Source organism: Microtus oregoni, unplaced genomic scaffold (genome assembly GCF_018167655.1).
Source record: "Microtus oregoni isolate MIOR12 unplaced genomic scaffold, Mior012 000012F_ref0000307, whole genome shotgun sequence".
NCBI lineage: Eukaryota > Metazoa > Chordata > Mammalia > Rodentia > Cricetidae > Microtus > Microtus oregoni.
This window is the reverse complement of record NW_024543071.1, coordinates 44,332,449-44,349,906: the sequence shown is the minus strand read 5'-3', so window position 1 is coordinate 44,349,906 and position 17,458 is coordinate 44,332,449. Positions and strand designations below refer to the sequence as shown.

General features: G+C 42.4%; 1 protein-coding gene across 11 annotated transcripts in view; it reads right to left on the bottom strand.

Annotated features, from left to right (window-relative positions):
* Tle4 (TLE family member 4, transcriptional corepressor) overlaps nt 1–7,766 on the bottom strand; it is a 134,858-nt gene extending 127,092 nt beyond the window's left edge. For 3 of the 11 annotated variants that reach the window (XM_041660882.1, XM_041660887.1, XM_041660886.1), the window contains exons 1-4: nt 6,964–7,763; nt 6,348–6,445; nt 5,208–5,271; nt 4,001–4,045 (exon numbers count right to left, since the gene is read on the bottom strand). In XM_041660882.1, the coding sequence (XP_041516816.1) occupies nt 4,001–4,045; nt 5,208–5,271; nt 6,348–6,445; nt 6,964–7,008 (252 nt within the window). In that variant the 5' untranslated portion in view covers nt 7,009–7,763. Of the gene's footprint in view, nt 1–4,000; nt 4,046–5,207; nt 5,272–6,347; nt 6,446–6,963 lie in introns of all 11 variants that reach the window. The other 8 variants (XM_041660888.1, XM_041660883.1, XM_041660890.1 and 5 more) reach the window with 5 other exon arrangements.
* Nucleotides 7,767–17,458: the final 9,692 nt, after the last annotated feature.

The window sequence follows — 17,458 nt, the reverse complement described above, 5'->3', positions numbered from 1 at the left end:
TATCTGCCCTGGACAGCATTTTCTCCAGCAGATGAAGTAGATGCCGATTGATTTGCTGTCGAGCATGGTAAATTAATAGCAACAAATTGCTGAGGGCCCGTCTCGCTGCTCCACCATGCTTCGGCAGTTTTGCTTTATTTGCTCCATGATGGGCAGGAGTCGGCCTCTTCAAGTCAATTTCTTCTTAACAACCTGCAATCCTTTTCAATGGTGAAAATAGAGCTGTTCCTTGTAAGTCAGAAATCAATATCCTATTGCCCTTAGAAAATGCTAAACAAGCAGTATTGGCAATCCACTTGGTACTAGAGGGTATCAGATATAATGCAAATCCATACTGCTTCCCTCCTTGTAGTTATTACAGTTTGCTAAAAGGTTCCTAATGTCATTTATCATCATTTACCATTGACCAAAGAGGCTATGATTATGATATCCTATCAGTTGGCAAGGCCTTTCGTTTCTATTCAATTAATATTTTAGCAGCACTCAAATGGTTGTGGCCCAGTCTTGTAATGAAATTTGCATGGCTTGGGAGGAAATAAGAATTTTGTTGCTTTAAGGGGGAAAAAAAAAATTACACACAAGAATATGCAAACACGACAAACACTTTATAAAATTCTTCACGTTTCACTTTTAGATTTTAGGTGTCAGATTCCAAAGATTTTCTGATGATTCTTAAAATTCAAGCACTAAGCAAATAAATTTTAGAAGAGATCTTCAAATTATAAAGCACTGAGGAAATTGTGATTCTCAGCCCCTCCCCCCTTCCACATCACAGCACGTTCACCTATTTCATTTCTACAGGTTGAATTCACACATCGATGGCTCCTAATCTACATCCAATATCCACATTTCAGAGTGGCAACAGCCAGAGTCTGATTCCATTAGAGAGAAATTCTTCAATTATAGTGTTGCAGGCGAAGGATTTGAACAAGCAGCATCTAATGGTGGTATCAAGTGTACACACCATCCTATCAGCCCAGGGTCACAGACCCAACCAAAGCCATACTATATATAAAGAGGGATCAGAAGAAACTAACAAAAGAACACTGGTCCAACTATCCCGTCTAAAGCAAAAAACAAAACCCTGCAAACGGAAATTCTTGAAAAGTCAACGTTCTTTCAGTTTTTAAAAAACTCTATTTTGAAGACATCACAATGAATTCCATGCCATTTCTAACCAGGTCCTAATTATCAACCCCATTTTCACATGAAAACTGAAGACAATGAAAAAGTATTAATTCCCACTGTGGCCTAGAACACTCCACTTGAACTTGAACTTCTCTGTTTTTTTTTTCCAGCTTCATCTGTTCAGCTCTATCAATTCTCCTAAAAACTTCCAAAAATTACATTCATATTTTATGCTTCAATTCCATGTCATGTCACTGAGTACCCCCCACAAAAAAAGAACGAAAAAAAATCCCACTAATTTTGCCAGACTAATGCTATTTACTCAGTTACCAAAATTTAAATTAATTATGTTCTCTAACATAATTGTTAAAAATTGGCAACATTACGCAGGCTTAATTAAGATTAAATCCAATTTACTAAATGTACTTTAATTGGTACTAATTACATTAGCTTTCATTTCAGAATGACAAATTCCCCATAGGTTTCATTTTATGGTTCTCCATCAGACTCAACCCAGGGCAACTGATGATGAGCATCAGCAAACAGGAGGGGGAGGACTGGGACCCTCCCTGTTTACCACTGCTTCATACTAGCATCCTCTGATCCATTTGCTAAGTCACAGATTCGTAGACCATTCAAAACCTTCATTTTCAGTCCCAGTTAAAAATTTCCCTAAAAATACTCTGTGGCTAGCTGCAGCCAAGACGAATAGGAACACAGGAATATTAACAACAACAACAAAAGATATGCACAAGGGTTTCAAATATCAGGGCCACCAATTACTAGGGAACTTCTGAGGCCTCCTGGGACTCCTACTCTTGAACCCTTGAGACACAAATCTAATAAGTGAATAAGCCTAAACCGGTCTTGAGAAATAGGCCCAATTATGCCTCAGGGCAACTTCCTTGTATTATTGCTGCTTTCCATTACAAGGGTATCCAGCGGGTGCATCTGGAAAAGAGGCTAAGAGAAACTACGGCTGTCTGCCCAGGAAAACAAATAAAGACAGATATGCCTCTGTGCTTAAGGGGGAAAAAGAAAGAAAATATAATAAGTAGGTGGTTTGCAGGGCTGTCTGTATTTCATAATGTGATAAACTGCCCTCGGGATTCTTGATATGATTGAATTCAAAAGCAAGAAGAAAAAAAAAGCAAAGTGTACTCTTCTCAATTTTAAATGGACAGCATTTGAGGCCAGCTGGACAAGATGACAAAATTTAGTCATATAAAATGTGTAAAATTAAGGGATCTCATATTACCCCCCAAAATCAAAATAAGAAACACATATAGCTATGTGACCTAGGTACAGAATAGCACAAGGAGATCCAGATACTAAATGGTCAGGGTAAGGCAAAGTATAGAAAAGGGAGAAATAAAGGGGCATTCATCTAGTTCATTCTTTAAAGAGAAACTAATTTTGGGAGTGCTCATAAAAACCATCAACAAACAAACAAATAAATAAGTACGCATAAGATCCAAATTATGTAAGCAGGTAATTGTATTCCTGTGAGGTAGAGCTAAAGAGAATACACCCATAAGCCGGATACATTTTGCTGAAGCAGTATTTATATCACTAACATAAACGGCAAAGATCCTAAAATATAAATGTAAATATGCACCATTCAAACTACACCATGTATATATTAGTATACAGCATATGTAATACGCTAACATTAGCATAATCAAATAGCATACAGAGTAAGACAGAACTTTAAAATGTCTTCAATGCAAATAATGTAATTTTTCGCAACTTTTATTTCCAAACACCATCTGATTGCCTTACTGTCTAAGAGCCAGCCGTCTTTTAAAGGAACTACTGATGAGAGCGCATTCTGGCCATGTGGTAAACAACCATCAAGAAGAGTTCTTACAGCTGACGACAGGCAGCCATGTCACACGTTTTAATCTTAGAGGACACGTACAACACCCTGACCACAAATAAATACGACATGGAAAGCAGAAAGTTGTCTGTCGCCTCTTTCTCAGCAGGCAGATATGCATTATCTATTCGGAAATGGTTGAGGAGAGTCCTCAAGTCCTTCATGAGGAGATGACTTCAGAGAAATGCTTCCTGGAGGAATTATCATTGCCAAACAGTATCATACATATACTATCTTTGCCATTTAGGGAACTTAAGCCAAATCATTTCATTTGGGCTCTTGTTTAAAAAAAAAAAAAAAATCAAAACCAAGCCCTATAGCAGCTGTAGTAGTCACATACCCCCATATACCCATGAGCGCTTGCTCCCCTGCAACCCCAAACTAATTACTAGATTTTAAGACCCAGGGTTAAAGAGTAATCACATCCTCCTATCAGGTTCATTTACTCTGTACAAATTTTGGAAGTTAAAGCTAGAGTTCCAGGTAAGACCCAACTAAGTAGCCTCTGGGGACTAGTACAAGGATTTTACATCAATTTCTTTTATAGCTCTGCAGATTTCATTCTGATCCTCCCAGCTCACTCATTCTCTACTCTCATAGTGATCCAATGAAGACTTCACACAATTTACAATTTTATTTATTAATATTTCCCGAACAGTTCTTTCATAAGATAGAATTTTGATGGCTGAAATATATATGGCAACTGTTTTAAAAAAGAAAATATGTATTTCAAATTTTGCATATGGCTTTTGAAAGAGAAGAAAAGTTTAATATACATTCTGATTTAAAAATAATACTTTAAGTAATTAAAAGTCAGGATAATATGGGACATGAGGAACCACATGCAAAAAACTAACCTCACTCATTCCCAGTCTTTTCAAATAAAGATAGAAATGACAAATGTAGCAAAGAAAAACCACCAATAGACAAATGTCTTTTCTAAGTGCGGCAGTCTTAACTGTCATTTAAGATGATTATAAAGAATGAACTTACCTGCTTGTGCATTTCGATGTTCAGCCCATAGGACATTTCATAATACTGCCAAAGAAAGAAAAGCAATTAAATGTGTACCTTTCCAATAATCTCTCCAGTTTGTTCAAAATGACCAAGTACACGGAAAACAAAGCAACCAACACAAAGGCCTTACCTTAACCAAAATATCCACAATATCTGGGTCAATAAATAAAAAAGGATGCCGAATCACTATCTTCAAGAAACTAGAAGTCATCTTAAGACATATCCCAAGAGAAAAAAACTCAGAAAACTAAGAAAATGTTAAAACTCAGCATTGTTAACCTCTCTAATTGTTTCAACATCACAAGCAAATGAGTTGAAGAAGTCTGATAAAAATTTGATTTCACATGACTCTTGATTTCTAAGCAGAGCGGAAATATTTCACACAAATGCTGATTGATGCTGTGAAGATCTGTAGGAAAAGGAGATGCTCCTCAGAGTTCAGTTTTTGGTTTCAGAGTACTACTCACACATGCAAAGCAGCAGAGCGTAATAGAAAATTAATTGATGAGTTACTCTGTAAGTTCTTGCAACACAAAATATACTTCTGAATCATAAAAATGCTTCATAATACTTCTGTAAACATAGATTTGATTTGTCTGAATGGAAGTATAACTACAGTACAGAAAATCTGGCAGCTAAATCAACACTCCTAAGAACCAAAATAACACCATTGAAATTGAAAGCATGCACACAAAAATATAAACAAAGTAGCATGATGAATGGGGAAATTTCTCAAAAGGGATCTGGTGTCTTTTCCTATCCAAATCAATAATTAAAAGGCATAAAACACATTTAAGAGTATATAGAAAAACTGTCTGGTTACAATTGGAGCAAGAGCAATAAAACAACAAAGAAAACCACTAACAAAAACATTTTGCTTGTGACTAAACAAAAAATAAATGAGGGGTTTTTTTCTCCCATTTTTTTTTCAATCTGTAAAAACAAAGCAAAGAAAATTATACCCCATGCAACTGAACTTTTTGAAAATTTAAATCAAAGCTGGTTGTCAAAGCCAAGTTATAACAACCTAGAATTACAGGTTGCTAATGGACACATACCCACAATCTCAACACTAGTAGGGCCACTGTGATGTATCCTGCAGCCTCCAGCAATTTAAAATGTATTCTTGCTTTCAGTATCCCCGGCTAATGAGCACTTTGAATCTGTGACACAGTTTTCTTACCATGACATAATGCCGCTGCATCTCTGTCTTCTCACTGGCGAGTTTCTCACATTCCAGCTTCAGACTATGCAAGACATAAAATCATCTAAGTACAGTGTAGAACTTAACTTAATCCTTCAACTCCAAACCCACATCCCTTCCTCTAATTCATCAGCTCCTATTGTCAGACCAATGATATTAAACAGCACTTTAGTAATGAAAGGGAAGAGAGAGAAATGAGCGACAAGAACCAGCCTGGTCTTGCCTTTTCAATAAGGATAAACTGTGGGGGTTGGGAAAGAGGGCTTTATGTCTGAAAGAAATAAACACTCTAGCCAATTTAATTCTGAAACTTCATCCAGAATTGAAGAATATTCACTAAATTCACTTACTAAAACAAGAATTTAAACATCGATAATTACATACAAAAGCAAAAACTAAGTCCACGAAAATGCCACCTTTACTATTCTAAGAGATTAATGAAACTCGGAATCAAAACAGTCTCTTGAATGATGTCTTCCCCCCCCCCAAAAAAATAATAATACAGATTAGTCGTATAACATGGGGGAAGGGGGATGCTGATCTGATCCAGCAGCTTGTTTGGGTTCCTGCATTTATGCAGTAAGAATTCTGCACCATTACTGATCCAATGAAACAAACATGTTCCTAAAGCACTTCAAGACTGAGAGCCTCGCAGACTAAAGTATTGTTGTCGTTTTAAATAAAAGTAATGAAATGGCTCACTGTTTACTTCCCCTGGCTCTCCAGCTATGCCATGGAATGGCAGAAGGAAGGGATCAAGCACAGAGTAAAAAGGAACCAAGAAGTCAAAAGGCCCCAGAATCTTCCCAACCTTCCATTCTCCTGACCCAATAAATCAATATCGAAAGTTTGGCCTCAGCGTTTTCCAAGTCTCCTCTGTTTCGATTGTTCTGCTTCCTTTTCTGTTTACAGGAGAAGGAAATGCTTCATTTCTTTACACCTGCTTGAAGGGAAAAGAGGCCCTGACTTGCCTTTTCTGCCCACAGGGGGAAAAAACAAATGGTAATACCTTTGTGGTGGTGGGGGGGGAGGGGGAGACGAAGGGGGTGGTGTTTGTGTGTTGGGGGGGTAGACAAGAGCTAAGCAAACAGGAGGATCAGCTAAAGTCAATATCGTTACCTGTGATATTGAGCCTGTAAAAACTGAAACTCTTCCTTAATCCGATCACAGGATTCGGAAATTGTAAATTTGAAGGGTTGAGCAGGCTGATGCGGTGCCTAAAGAACAACAATAAAATATTTAATTAGCCCACATCGCAGGTGGGGGGGAGGACAGCCCGCGGTGGTGGCGCGGGGGGGGGGGGGTCGTTGCGCGGCTCCCGCCTCTCGCTCCCCGGCAGGGGTCCGGGTGCCTCCAGGCGGCCTCCCTCAGCTCCCTAGAACCGCACCTCAGCCTGCTCCCCCTGACCCCCCTCCCCAGCCCCGAACCCCCGGCCCCGCGCGCCCATCCCTCCCTACCCGGAATCGAAAGTGGCCCGTCGGGGGCAGCCGCGCCATGGCGTCGGGCCGCCGTCAGCTAGCTGAGCGAGTCTGGCCTGCGGACGCCCGCACCCCCCGCCCCGCAGACTCGCGCCGCCCGGCTCGCCCCCTCGGGAGAGAGGCGCGGGCGGAGAGCAGCGGCGCGCGGCTTCCCGGGGCTTCAGAGACAACAATAAGAAAATGGCTACAAGTCGGTCGCCTCCCGCACCCTCGGAGCGGCCGGCCGCGGACAGGGCGGCGGGCGCGGCGCCACTCACCGGGTGGCGCGTCTGCGGGTACATCTTGCTCAGGTCGCGAATCATCCACGCCGCTTTAGTTGGCTGCGCCGGGCAGAGGCGCGCGGCTCATCCGCTTCGAGGGCCCCGCGGCGGCGTCCCGGGCCTGCGGGTCTCGCGTGACGCGGGCGGCAGGCAGGCGCAGCGGCTGGGCGCGGGCGGCCGGCTCCGCATTCCCCGCGGGCGTCACTGAAGGCGGCGGGCACCGTCCGTCCTGCGCCCGCCGAGCCCCGCGCCCGCCGAGCGCCGCCCGCCCGCTCGCTCGCTCGCGCCCCACTCCAAACTTTTTTTATTTGTCTTTTAATTGGCTGCTATTCCTCGGAATGAATGGTCGCTTCTTCCCTGAGAGCGAGCGCAAACTCCTTTGGTTCGGAAGAGGTCTCGCGGCGCTTGGGGGTTCTCTGGAGATTTTTCACTTCACAGCAACGATCTTTTAAAAGGCACCTTTTAGCTTCTTTTACCACATTTCATTTCCTTTTCTTCCTTCCTGTTTTTTTAGCCCCAAATTGAAGGGGATTATAAAAATAAAAGAGCGAAACGCTTGCGGCTTTTTAAAATTCTCTTTCAAACTCTGCGAACACCACCTCAAAATAATACACGAGTGTGTAAGAGGGGGAAGAAGGCAGCCAACAGCCGAACGCCCGCTCGGAACGGCTCTAACAACGCGCTCTGTGTAGGTGACTTCTTTGACCAAATTTAGCAGCAGCTAATCATTAACATTCTGATACATATTCACGACCATCCGCGGAGGGCCCGTGGAGCATCCCGGGAGATGTAGTCCTCGCGAGGCTACTGTGGCCGTGGATGCCGCCAGATTGACTACAGTCTCCGGCTCGCCCCGCGCGCGCTCCGCGGCGCTCTCCAGGCGCTCCGCCCTCCCGCGGCGCGAGGGCGCCGCACCAACCAATCGGAGGTGGCTGAACATTAATCGCCGTTCTGTGTTACTGCCCATCATTTCACCGCTGACAAATGGCAAGCCAGGAGGGCGGGGCCGGACAGGCTGGACCCACGTGGGGGCAGGGCGTGACGAGGAGTTCCGACCAATGAGTGCAAAGGATTGGTGCCGGCGGGGGCGGGGCGCAGCGGCCCGCCCGGGGCGGAGCCTCGCCCTGGCCGCCGTTCCCTAGCGCGAGCGTTCGAACCGCGGAAACATTTGTTCAGCTGTCAATCAAAGTAACGTGGGGTGGCGAGCCGCGGCTGCTGCTGTCGCTGATGCCCTGGCTGCATCTTTAGAAGCAGGTTTCGGCGGCGATGGCGGCGGCGGTGAGCCTGCAGGCCGGTCCGAAGACGCCCTCCGAGGCTCGTCTCCCGCCCGACGCAGAGCCCGGGCTAGGCGGCCGCGCCGGGGTGCGCACTAATTAGGGCCCGATGTCTCGGTAAAGAGACAAGCTCGGCCTTGTGCAACGCGCCGAAACCCCTGTTGAGACAAGAGAGGGAGGATCGCGCTGATCCCACTACGTGCGGTTCACATCCATTTTACGCGCTGCTGGAGTCGGCATAATTTTCCGCGTGAGCGCGGTCGCGGTCGGCCCGGTTTAGAGCCACAGCCGGGAGGCGTGCACTGGGCTGTTCCCGGGGCCTCCCGGCCGGCCAACCGACTCTAACGTTCCCTTTCTTGGGAGGCACAAGTCAAGTTCGTACCCGGTTAAAAGAGGGCCCAAGAGGGCCTGGGAAGGAGGGTCAGGGTCCGGGGGAGGCAGCTCGCGACAGTTTGGGGGCTTAAAGGGTATGCGGGAGGTAGCAAGCTGTTCTAAGAAACCTCTGACCTGTGGGCAATCAGAGTAATTCGGAAAAAGTCAAGCAGGATTATAGCCAAGGTCGCTGCGTTTAGGACATTTATTCCTGAGACCCACTCTGAGTACTGGCTAGTATGGTGCTGTTGCTTCAACAAAAGTGGGAAAACCGTTTTTCCTAATGATGACGCTTTCCTCAGAAAAGGAAATCAGTAGCTTAATGCCTGACTCTAGGCGTTCCTGTGGGGCTCCTGTGCACTGGCCACTGAGGACACCGGGGCAATAGCCTTCCTAAAAATCCAGAACTGTAGCTCATAGAATGCTTCCGTTCTGGAGATAATTTTCTTCATTTCCAAAATAAGACGACAAAGGACTTGCCTCTATAGGATAGAAAATGTGGCTAATTCCAATAAAGACGGAATTTTGACATGAGGAGATAAAAAAGGAAAAAAATCTCGATAATGATTGCATGTTGATTGGGATTACATTCTAAAATATCGGTTAAGCGAAATATGTTTCTATTTTGTCTGTTTTTTAACCTGGCTTCCAAGAAATTAAAAAAAAAACGTTTACATTTATTTAGTGGGGGAGGAATGAGAGAACGAGTGTGTGTGTGTGTGTGTGTGTGTGTGTGTGTGTGTGTGTGTTTACTCCTGGGCATCAAGCTTGCACGAGACAAGTGCATTTACCTGTTGAGCTACGTTGCTGACCCTAAATTATTTTCTGAAGTTCCCAGACATCCATTGTACAGCAATGTTCTGAGACATTCTCAGAAGGCTTGAGTGATACCACGTCTGCATTAGGACACTGAGTCTCAGAACACGAACAGCCACTGTTTTTCTGCGGCTGTTTATTTGCTTTCCCTGGAACTTTTTAGTAGCTTATTACCACGGTGTCTCTAAGGGAAGGTCCATGTTCTTTCTCTAGTTCAGTCAAATGGTAGGAAGTTCCGTGAGACCGGGGACTTGGTTAGGCAGGGCTGTGCTCCCAATGCCCTGGACGATGCCTGGCCTGTAGCTAGTGCTCAGTAAATGTCTGTTGATGGCCTTGGCAAATCCTAGCCCTGTGTTGTCAGTATAGAAGGCTGCCTTAGCCTTTGGCTTCAACTTCCTGAAATTCCATGCAGTCAGTTCCCAGGACAGGAAACCAGAAGTTTAATACCAGAGCCTGAACGGCTATTGAAAGGATCAGGGTGGAAAGAAACGCTGTTCATAGGAAATATCAACTTATAGTAGAGACCTTTCTCTTAACCTCTCTCAACAGTTTATGTCAACAGAAAAGTGGCTGGAGAAACGGAGTGTTTCTTGTTTTTTAAGGATACTTTCAAACGGCAGTCTGCCTCTGTGTGTTATATTTCGGCCTTGGGTCAGATCTGCATAGTTTATAACAACGTGTCTCCCAGCCTGGCCCCCAGCACGCTGGGTGGTACTTATGTTGCTTGTGTCTCCTACTCTGCCCTCCCTTTGCTTCTTTAAGTTTTTTCACAGTTGAGCCGATCTGGGAAATGATTTAAGGGCTTATTTTGTGGGAGATTCCAGAGATCTCATATGAGATGGCTTTGGTGGCATCATTGGTGTATAAAAGCCATGCCTATCAGGGTCCAGTCTCAAAATTGACAGATGCCAGGCCAAGAACACTTTTTACTAAGGTTAAAGGCTACAAATCATTTATTATTTCAGGACATACCAGTTGAGCATATTGTGAATGCCAAAATAAGAGAACTTAACAACAAACATGGCTATTACTGATTTATTGCCCTTCTTCTAACTTTTGCTCTCTTTGTCTGCTCAGTAAAAGTGAGTCTGGACCCTTTAACTGCTTTCCAGCTGAGAGAACAGGTTCATCAGTAGAGGGCCCTGGAGAGATTCCAAGACAAAGAAGTTTGCCTCCTAGTCCAGTGTGTGTGCAGGGCCATTCCCCAAAGAACAAGGAGCAGGAGGCAGCAACGGCCAGCAACTTCCCCCAATCTACAGTCAGATGGCTTTGGAGGAAGTGTCTGACTGAACACATACCTCCCTCAACAGATCCTCCTAACACTGCGCAAGATGCATTGCCAGCAGATGCTGATGTGTGGACTTCTGACAAGTCACAGAAAGCAGGTTTCAAGCTGGAATCATCTGCTTCTCAGCTGGTTACAAGAGTTTTATCCAGCAAGTTCCAGTTCTAAATCTGCGAGTCTCCCAGGGTCTTGCAGGAACAATTCCTTTTCCACAGACCATCAGGGATGGTGAGGGTGGTGGGAGGGGTTGTTCTGTCTCAGTACTCGGGGCAGTTGCTTCTCTTTATACCTGTTTTGTATGTCTTGGGCCCTACATTGCACATACCCACACACAAAATAGCTACAGTTTTAAAAATTCTGAAAGTATAACCAAAATTTAATCCAAAATCAAATGTATAATGAATCAAAGGTATTTCTGGCCCAGTGTTCCATTGCAGTACTGTAGCACTGATTCTGAACACACAGGTCCACGCTACCATGCTATGCGGCATCACTGAAAGATGACTGGAACACATTCGCTCGGAGTCTAGAGTACTGCAAGTTATGAATTTCAGTGTTTTTAGTGTACGTACAAAGTTTTCCGCTCTTATGGAAAAATAATTTAATTATAGAAAACAGACTTTTAATATTTTCCTACCACTCTTCTTCTGCATGTAAGTATCAAATTAGTATGTCTTTGGATAGGATTGTGTTAGAATGTTTGGTTTTTAAAATTGCTGTTTGAATTGCTGACTTGAGCTTCATGAAAAAAATCATTCAGTGAATTTTGGCTTGAGATTAGGACAGAATCTCCAACAATTTCCAAGCTGGCCCTAAACATTCTTCTGCCATTTGATTCTGTGTGCTTATGCGAAGTGCGGCTTTCTGAATTGATGGTCTCTTCATGGTATCTCTCAGCTCAGAAAATGTTGCTGTGTCCTGCAGCAGCGTCAGGTATTCAGGTGGGATTTCATTCTTGGTGTGAAAATAAAGAGGCACTTTCATCTCATTAGTATGCAAATGTCCTTTCAACTTTAATCATTAACTTATAAATACATCAATGAGTTATTTCAAAATAAATTTCTTTTTGATTTTATCGTCAGTAAATGTTTGATATGTATACCTACTCAAGGTACCATTTGACTCAAGGTTGCCCAGAATTTAGCAAAAAGGATTAGCAGGTAGAAAAAGTTAGAGAGACACTGATGAGAAGCTTTTCACTTTGACCAATCATTTTTCTCTGATTCCTTATTGTGGGTAATAATTTTTTTTTATACTGAACTTTACTTGTTCAAACCACTTTTTCTTTCTCTTCTGAGTGAAGCCAGGCCGACAGTAAACATCGAGAAGTGTCTTTTCTGTTGGAGCTCCCATTTCTCTGTTGGAGCCTGATGTGCAGGAGGGGACAAGAGTTGTGAAAAGAAATGAAGGGTGAGGGAACCCCAGTACCCGGGGAGATGGAACAGCACCAGATGGGAAGGCTTCCTGGAAGAGACAATGTTTAAACAGAGACCTGAATGTCAAGAACAAGTTGGCTGTTGCACGCACCATAAAGTGAATTCAGGTGAATGTAAAAGCTTCAATTTCAGAAAATGTTGGCAAAGGTGAGAGATTAAAAAAAAAAGTATGGGGCAGGTGGAGAAACTTCATATTAAGTCATGACTACATGAATGCAAGTCAATAAAGACCAATCTATTGTTTTTATCTGTGAGCAGTTGATTTGGGAGACATGTGTTGACCAATCTATTGTTTTTATCTGTGGGCAGTTGATTTGGGAGACCTGTGTTTCGTATATACACGCACAATCACGTGCACACGCACACATGCACTCACTCACCCGCCTGTTGCTGTGCCATGGTCTCACCCACTAATGGCTGGCAGCAAATTTTAATTTGAGTAGAGGCTGCATGCAATTCAAATATGCAAGATCTGCTTTGAATGTACAAGTGAAACAGTGACGATCACGGAGACCATTTCTAGATCAGCAAGATTTGTTCAGTGAGTGGTCACCACCACCCTTTCACCTATGGTAAAATGGAGATAAAAAAAAAAACGGTAGTCTAATTATGTGAAAGAACTTAGTGTCTCGAAGAGTGCCAGACTTGTAGGTTTGTCTAGGTAGCTAGAGCTTTGTCTTTGCCGATTGCCATGGTGTGGGGTGATGGAGACCAAGAGCTACCTTTGGATTGGGAAGCTCTTTCTTGGTGGGTAAAAGGCAAGTGGACTTTGTTTGCCTTTTTGCAGGAAGGGGGATGGTCTGCGAACGAGATAGGCAAATTTACATAGACACTGAAGAAACTTCAGGGAGAAAAGAACATTCTTCATTCTTCATTGAAGTGTTGTATTAATTGAACTTCTAAAGACCACTCTTATTGTGAGTAATTAAGACCCTTCTCCCTGCTAGGGACACAGGTACCAACAAAGTTTGTTTGTGTGATGGGAAAGGGCCATCTGGTTTTTACTTTGCTTAAGGAGTTGACCAGTGAGCCAGGCCCACATGCAGATCAAGAAATATCTTTCTCGTTCTGAAAAAGGTCAACATTAATGGGGAGTGTGTGGGAATGATAAAACTGTCAGCAGTCGACATGCCTTAAGTCAGCAGTAGTTCTGAAATCCAATGAAGACCCTAGGTTCTCTCCTACCTAGGCAGGTAGAGAACTGCAGCTTTACTTCCTTCACCTATGCCAATCAAGCAAGTCAACTATGAGAAATACACCATCCAAAAGTATCTCTTCCTGGAGAAAACCTCACATTATCATTATTTTCCCTGAATCTAGAAGGAATCTTGAAGAAATTGTTCTATTTTGTCCAGTGACTTAAAGCAAACAGGGTATCGTTATTTTTACCTTAAAGGTGAAACACTGAGACCCCAAGCAATTACTTGCCCAAGGTCAGATGATTTGAAAGCACTGTACATCAGAACTCCTGTCCCCTGCCTCCTTATAAGATGCCTCGCATAAACCCTGATTCCACAAGTAGATATTCAATCCAAGTAGGCAATTTAAATACTGCTCAGCTCACCTGCCCGGTTTAAGCCTTTTTAAACATATGTTTTATTGCTGGAATGTGGGTGGATGGTGAATCCAGGAAGGACTGTTGCTGCTGCCCCAGGGCATAGGCAGAACCGGAGTATTCCCACAGCCACAGGAAGCACCTGCCTGCCTCTCGGTAGCCCTGTGTGGAGTGTCTGAAGGCTTGATAAGTGAGATTCAAGGGAAACAAATGGTGCTGAAGCTGTAGTCTGACTCCGGGAGAACAGCAGGGTTCACACCTGTGCAGCTGATCATGGAGCCTCCACACAGGCTCCTACTCTTGCTAACGATCGCAACAACCTGCAGGGCAGAGTTTACAGGAGAAAAATTGCATATTTACTCTCGGAGATCCGCAGTTGGAGAACAGAATAGGTATAGGAGAAAAACAGCTAAACATCCCATCATTCTATACAAGAAAGTAATTAATGAAACTCTACCTCTATCGATAGCCCATTTCTTGATCGCCTATAATCTGCTCAGCTTTAAACCTTTCTGATCTCATCTATATGAAGTCTTTCCATAAAGGACATCTATGTGATCTCTACACCCTTTTCCACCTAGATGCAAGCACTGGCCCTTCTAAAAACACCATCTTAAAGTTGAATTTTTAACATAGAAAGATTTTTATCTATATACATTTGCTAAACTTGATTATGTTTTTCTGCCTATATTTTTTAATTGTCCAAGGAATAAACTGTTGGAATGCGGATTGAGGGGGTATGAATTCAGACACTTGTTGAAAAGTGATGGCGACACAAAAAAGTAATCTGAACTGTAAGGATCTGTAATCTTAATGTCAGCAGTATGCAAGTTCCTCCTGCCATCATTCATTTCGGTACTTGTTCTCAATATTCTACTGCATAGGACAACTCTGATCAATCACATCACTTCCTTTAACAGCAATCTATGAAAAATATTTGAATGAGCCACCATTCATAGTGTATCTCACCTCATTGTACTGCTACTTTAAGAAAAGACTTTGACACCCTGGGAAATTTTCATTCATAAAGCTGTCTTCTTCCTTCATTGCTTGGTTTAATATAGAGCAGAATTTAAATGCTTTTAGTCTAGTTTTTAAGGGTTTATTTTATTTAAGTGTATATATACATATATGCATACTCATATAAATACACACATATGTATTTACACACATGAGTGCAGTAAATAGAGTAAATAAAGGCCTACATAGGTCAGAGGAAGGTGCCAGATACCTTAGCACTGGAGTTGCCAGCAGTTGTGAGTTACTCAACACACGATCTAGAAACAGAACTTGAGTTCTCTGAAAGAAACTATATGTAAGTCATCTTCCCAGTGCCTAGTATGGGTTTCTGTTAAAAAAAAAAAAATGTCCTAAAGAGATATGGCTATTGTAGAGATCACAAGTGTTTACAGAGTTCCATAACCTTTTTACTATATATCAATATCCAAAAGCACCAAGAAATAGATGAGTTTTAAAATGCCCATTTTGCACCCTAACTGAGCTTCTGTAAAACCAACAGTCCCTTTAATTTTACACAACTGTAGTAAGCAAACAAGTTGGAAATAAAGATTGAGCTTTAGAGTTCACCTCTTTCCAGTTTACTAAAGCTGCCCTTTAATTCTGTACAACCGTTTTATTACTTTGTGCTCTATGAAGTGTTTCCTCATAAAACTGTTAAGAAGAAGAAATGGCATTTGTGATTGTCTTACCAAAATGGAAACCATAACTCAGAGAAGAGTGGCCAGCTTGGTTCCTATGCATATCTACAAACAAGGACGTGTGAACTCCACAGTTTGGGCTAGGGATTTATCTGGGTAGTAGAATGATTATCTGGTGTATGTGAGGCCCTGCATTCAAGCCTTAGTACTCAGAAAAACAAAACAGACTCCACAATTTAAATTCTTCTGTACAGCCACAAAGAAGAACCAGGCTTTAATGGCTTAGATATTTACATTTAAAAGTATATGGGAAGGTATCATTTGCATAACTTAAATTCCAGCTAATTGGGTATCTTCATCTTCCAGCCTCCTAGATTTCTTGTTTTTGTAGCTGTGAGCAAGATACTTCCCCATCAATCCATATATGATCACAAGCCCAATATCCTTCTCAGCGTCTCCAGGGAACTCTGGAGATTTCTGCTCCTTGGAATCTTTGCCCACTGTGATTTCTTCTTTTTGATGAAAGCTTGGTCTTCATCATGTGCTTACAGTGCATCTTTCCATTTTCACATCAGACTGACATTTTGGACATTCTTTACTCTTCTGATTAACTCTGACACAGGCTGTACATGGTGAGTATTCTCTACTGAAGATGCAGATGATGGAGAGTATCGCAAGTCAAAAAGACAAACAGGGAGAGTGTGATACTCTCTCTGTCCTATGCTTATTGTCCCTGCTCCTTCTACCTGCTCAATGGCAGATGCCTCTATGCAATGGACCAAAGATCCCATCCAACCTCCTCCGAGGAAATCCACGGACAGTGTGATTGGCATACGTTTCCTGAGATAGTCGCTCCCATACGGAGTATTTTAGAGCTTAGGATAGATTTCTGAATCTGACTTTTTGCAGCATCTACACAAAAGAGATGAAGAATACTCACTCATTTCCCAGCCTCAATTTGACGCTCAAAGCACGATACCTTCTGTAATTTACCCAGTGAGAATTTAAGGGGGAATTAAGGCTGTGAAGAGGAAAGGCATGATGAAAATAATCATATAATCTACAAGAATGACGTTCGTGAAGGACCTAAGTAGTATGTAGACTGCACTATGCAGACAATTTTCCCTTTACAAGCTTAAGAAAATTGGTACTTATGATTTCTAGAAAGGAAGCAGTTTATTTTTAACTCCTTGGAGAATCCGGGTTCTTCAAATTTTCTAGACAACTAATCACTTGGAAAATTATTATGATGACAATTGTCATGTATAAATATATTTTAATAAGACAGAGGAAAGATAAAAAGAATTGTCAGCTATTTACTTCGGGTTCAATTCGGAGACTTTTTGTTTGTAACATGTAGATTGCTATACAGCAATCTAGTCTACTGCAATTTTTCCTCAAAACACGAATCAGATTGTAACGGCTAGTCACACTGAGAGATTCATGCTAAGCTGTAGCTACACACCAACTACTAACTATATTTACAATATGAGTGCTAATGATGTTTCTCATCAGATGAGGGTGAAATGTTCATAATAATTTGATATAAACAACTGTATTTCACACCACTTTTGAAAGTTAAAGAAAACTAGATTTTTGTTAGATGATGTGTGTCAGTCACATGCACTTTTCTAATTATTTATGGAACGCTCAGGAACATTTATCAATGCTGTGTCAAGGAACTCTAATTAAAACATTACTATCTGTAAAGCTACTGCATACACAACTAGAATTTTACTAATTACTAAAGTCCAAATCGTCTCAAGCCATCGCTTAAGGAAGAAGGGTGGACAAATGAAATATCAACGAGTCAATTCAATGGAAATTTAAGTAGTAATGAAAAGAGAGGTGTAGTTTTGTTTTCAACAGTTCTGATGGCTTAGGATTTTGACCTCACTGTGTTCTGCTGTCCCCTGCAAGGACCTTGAAAAATTCTGATTTCTTAGAATTTTGGCCTCACTGCATTCTGCTATCCCTTGCAAAGAACCTGTATGTTTCCCTTGTTTCCCTTGACATTCTTGTGTCTACAAGGCGCTGTTATGGCACTGACTGAACGTGGCGCAGGTTAGTGTTACAGTCTGATTGTACGGAGTGGA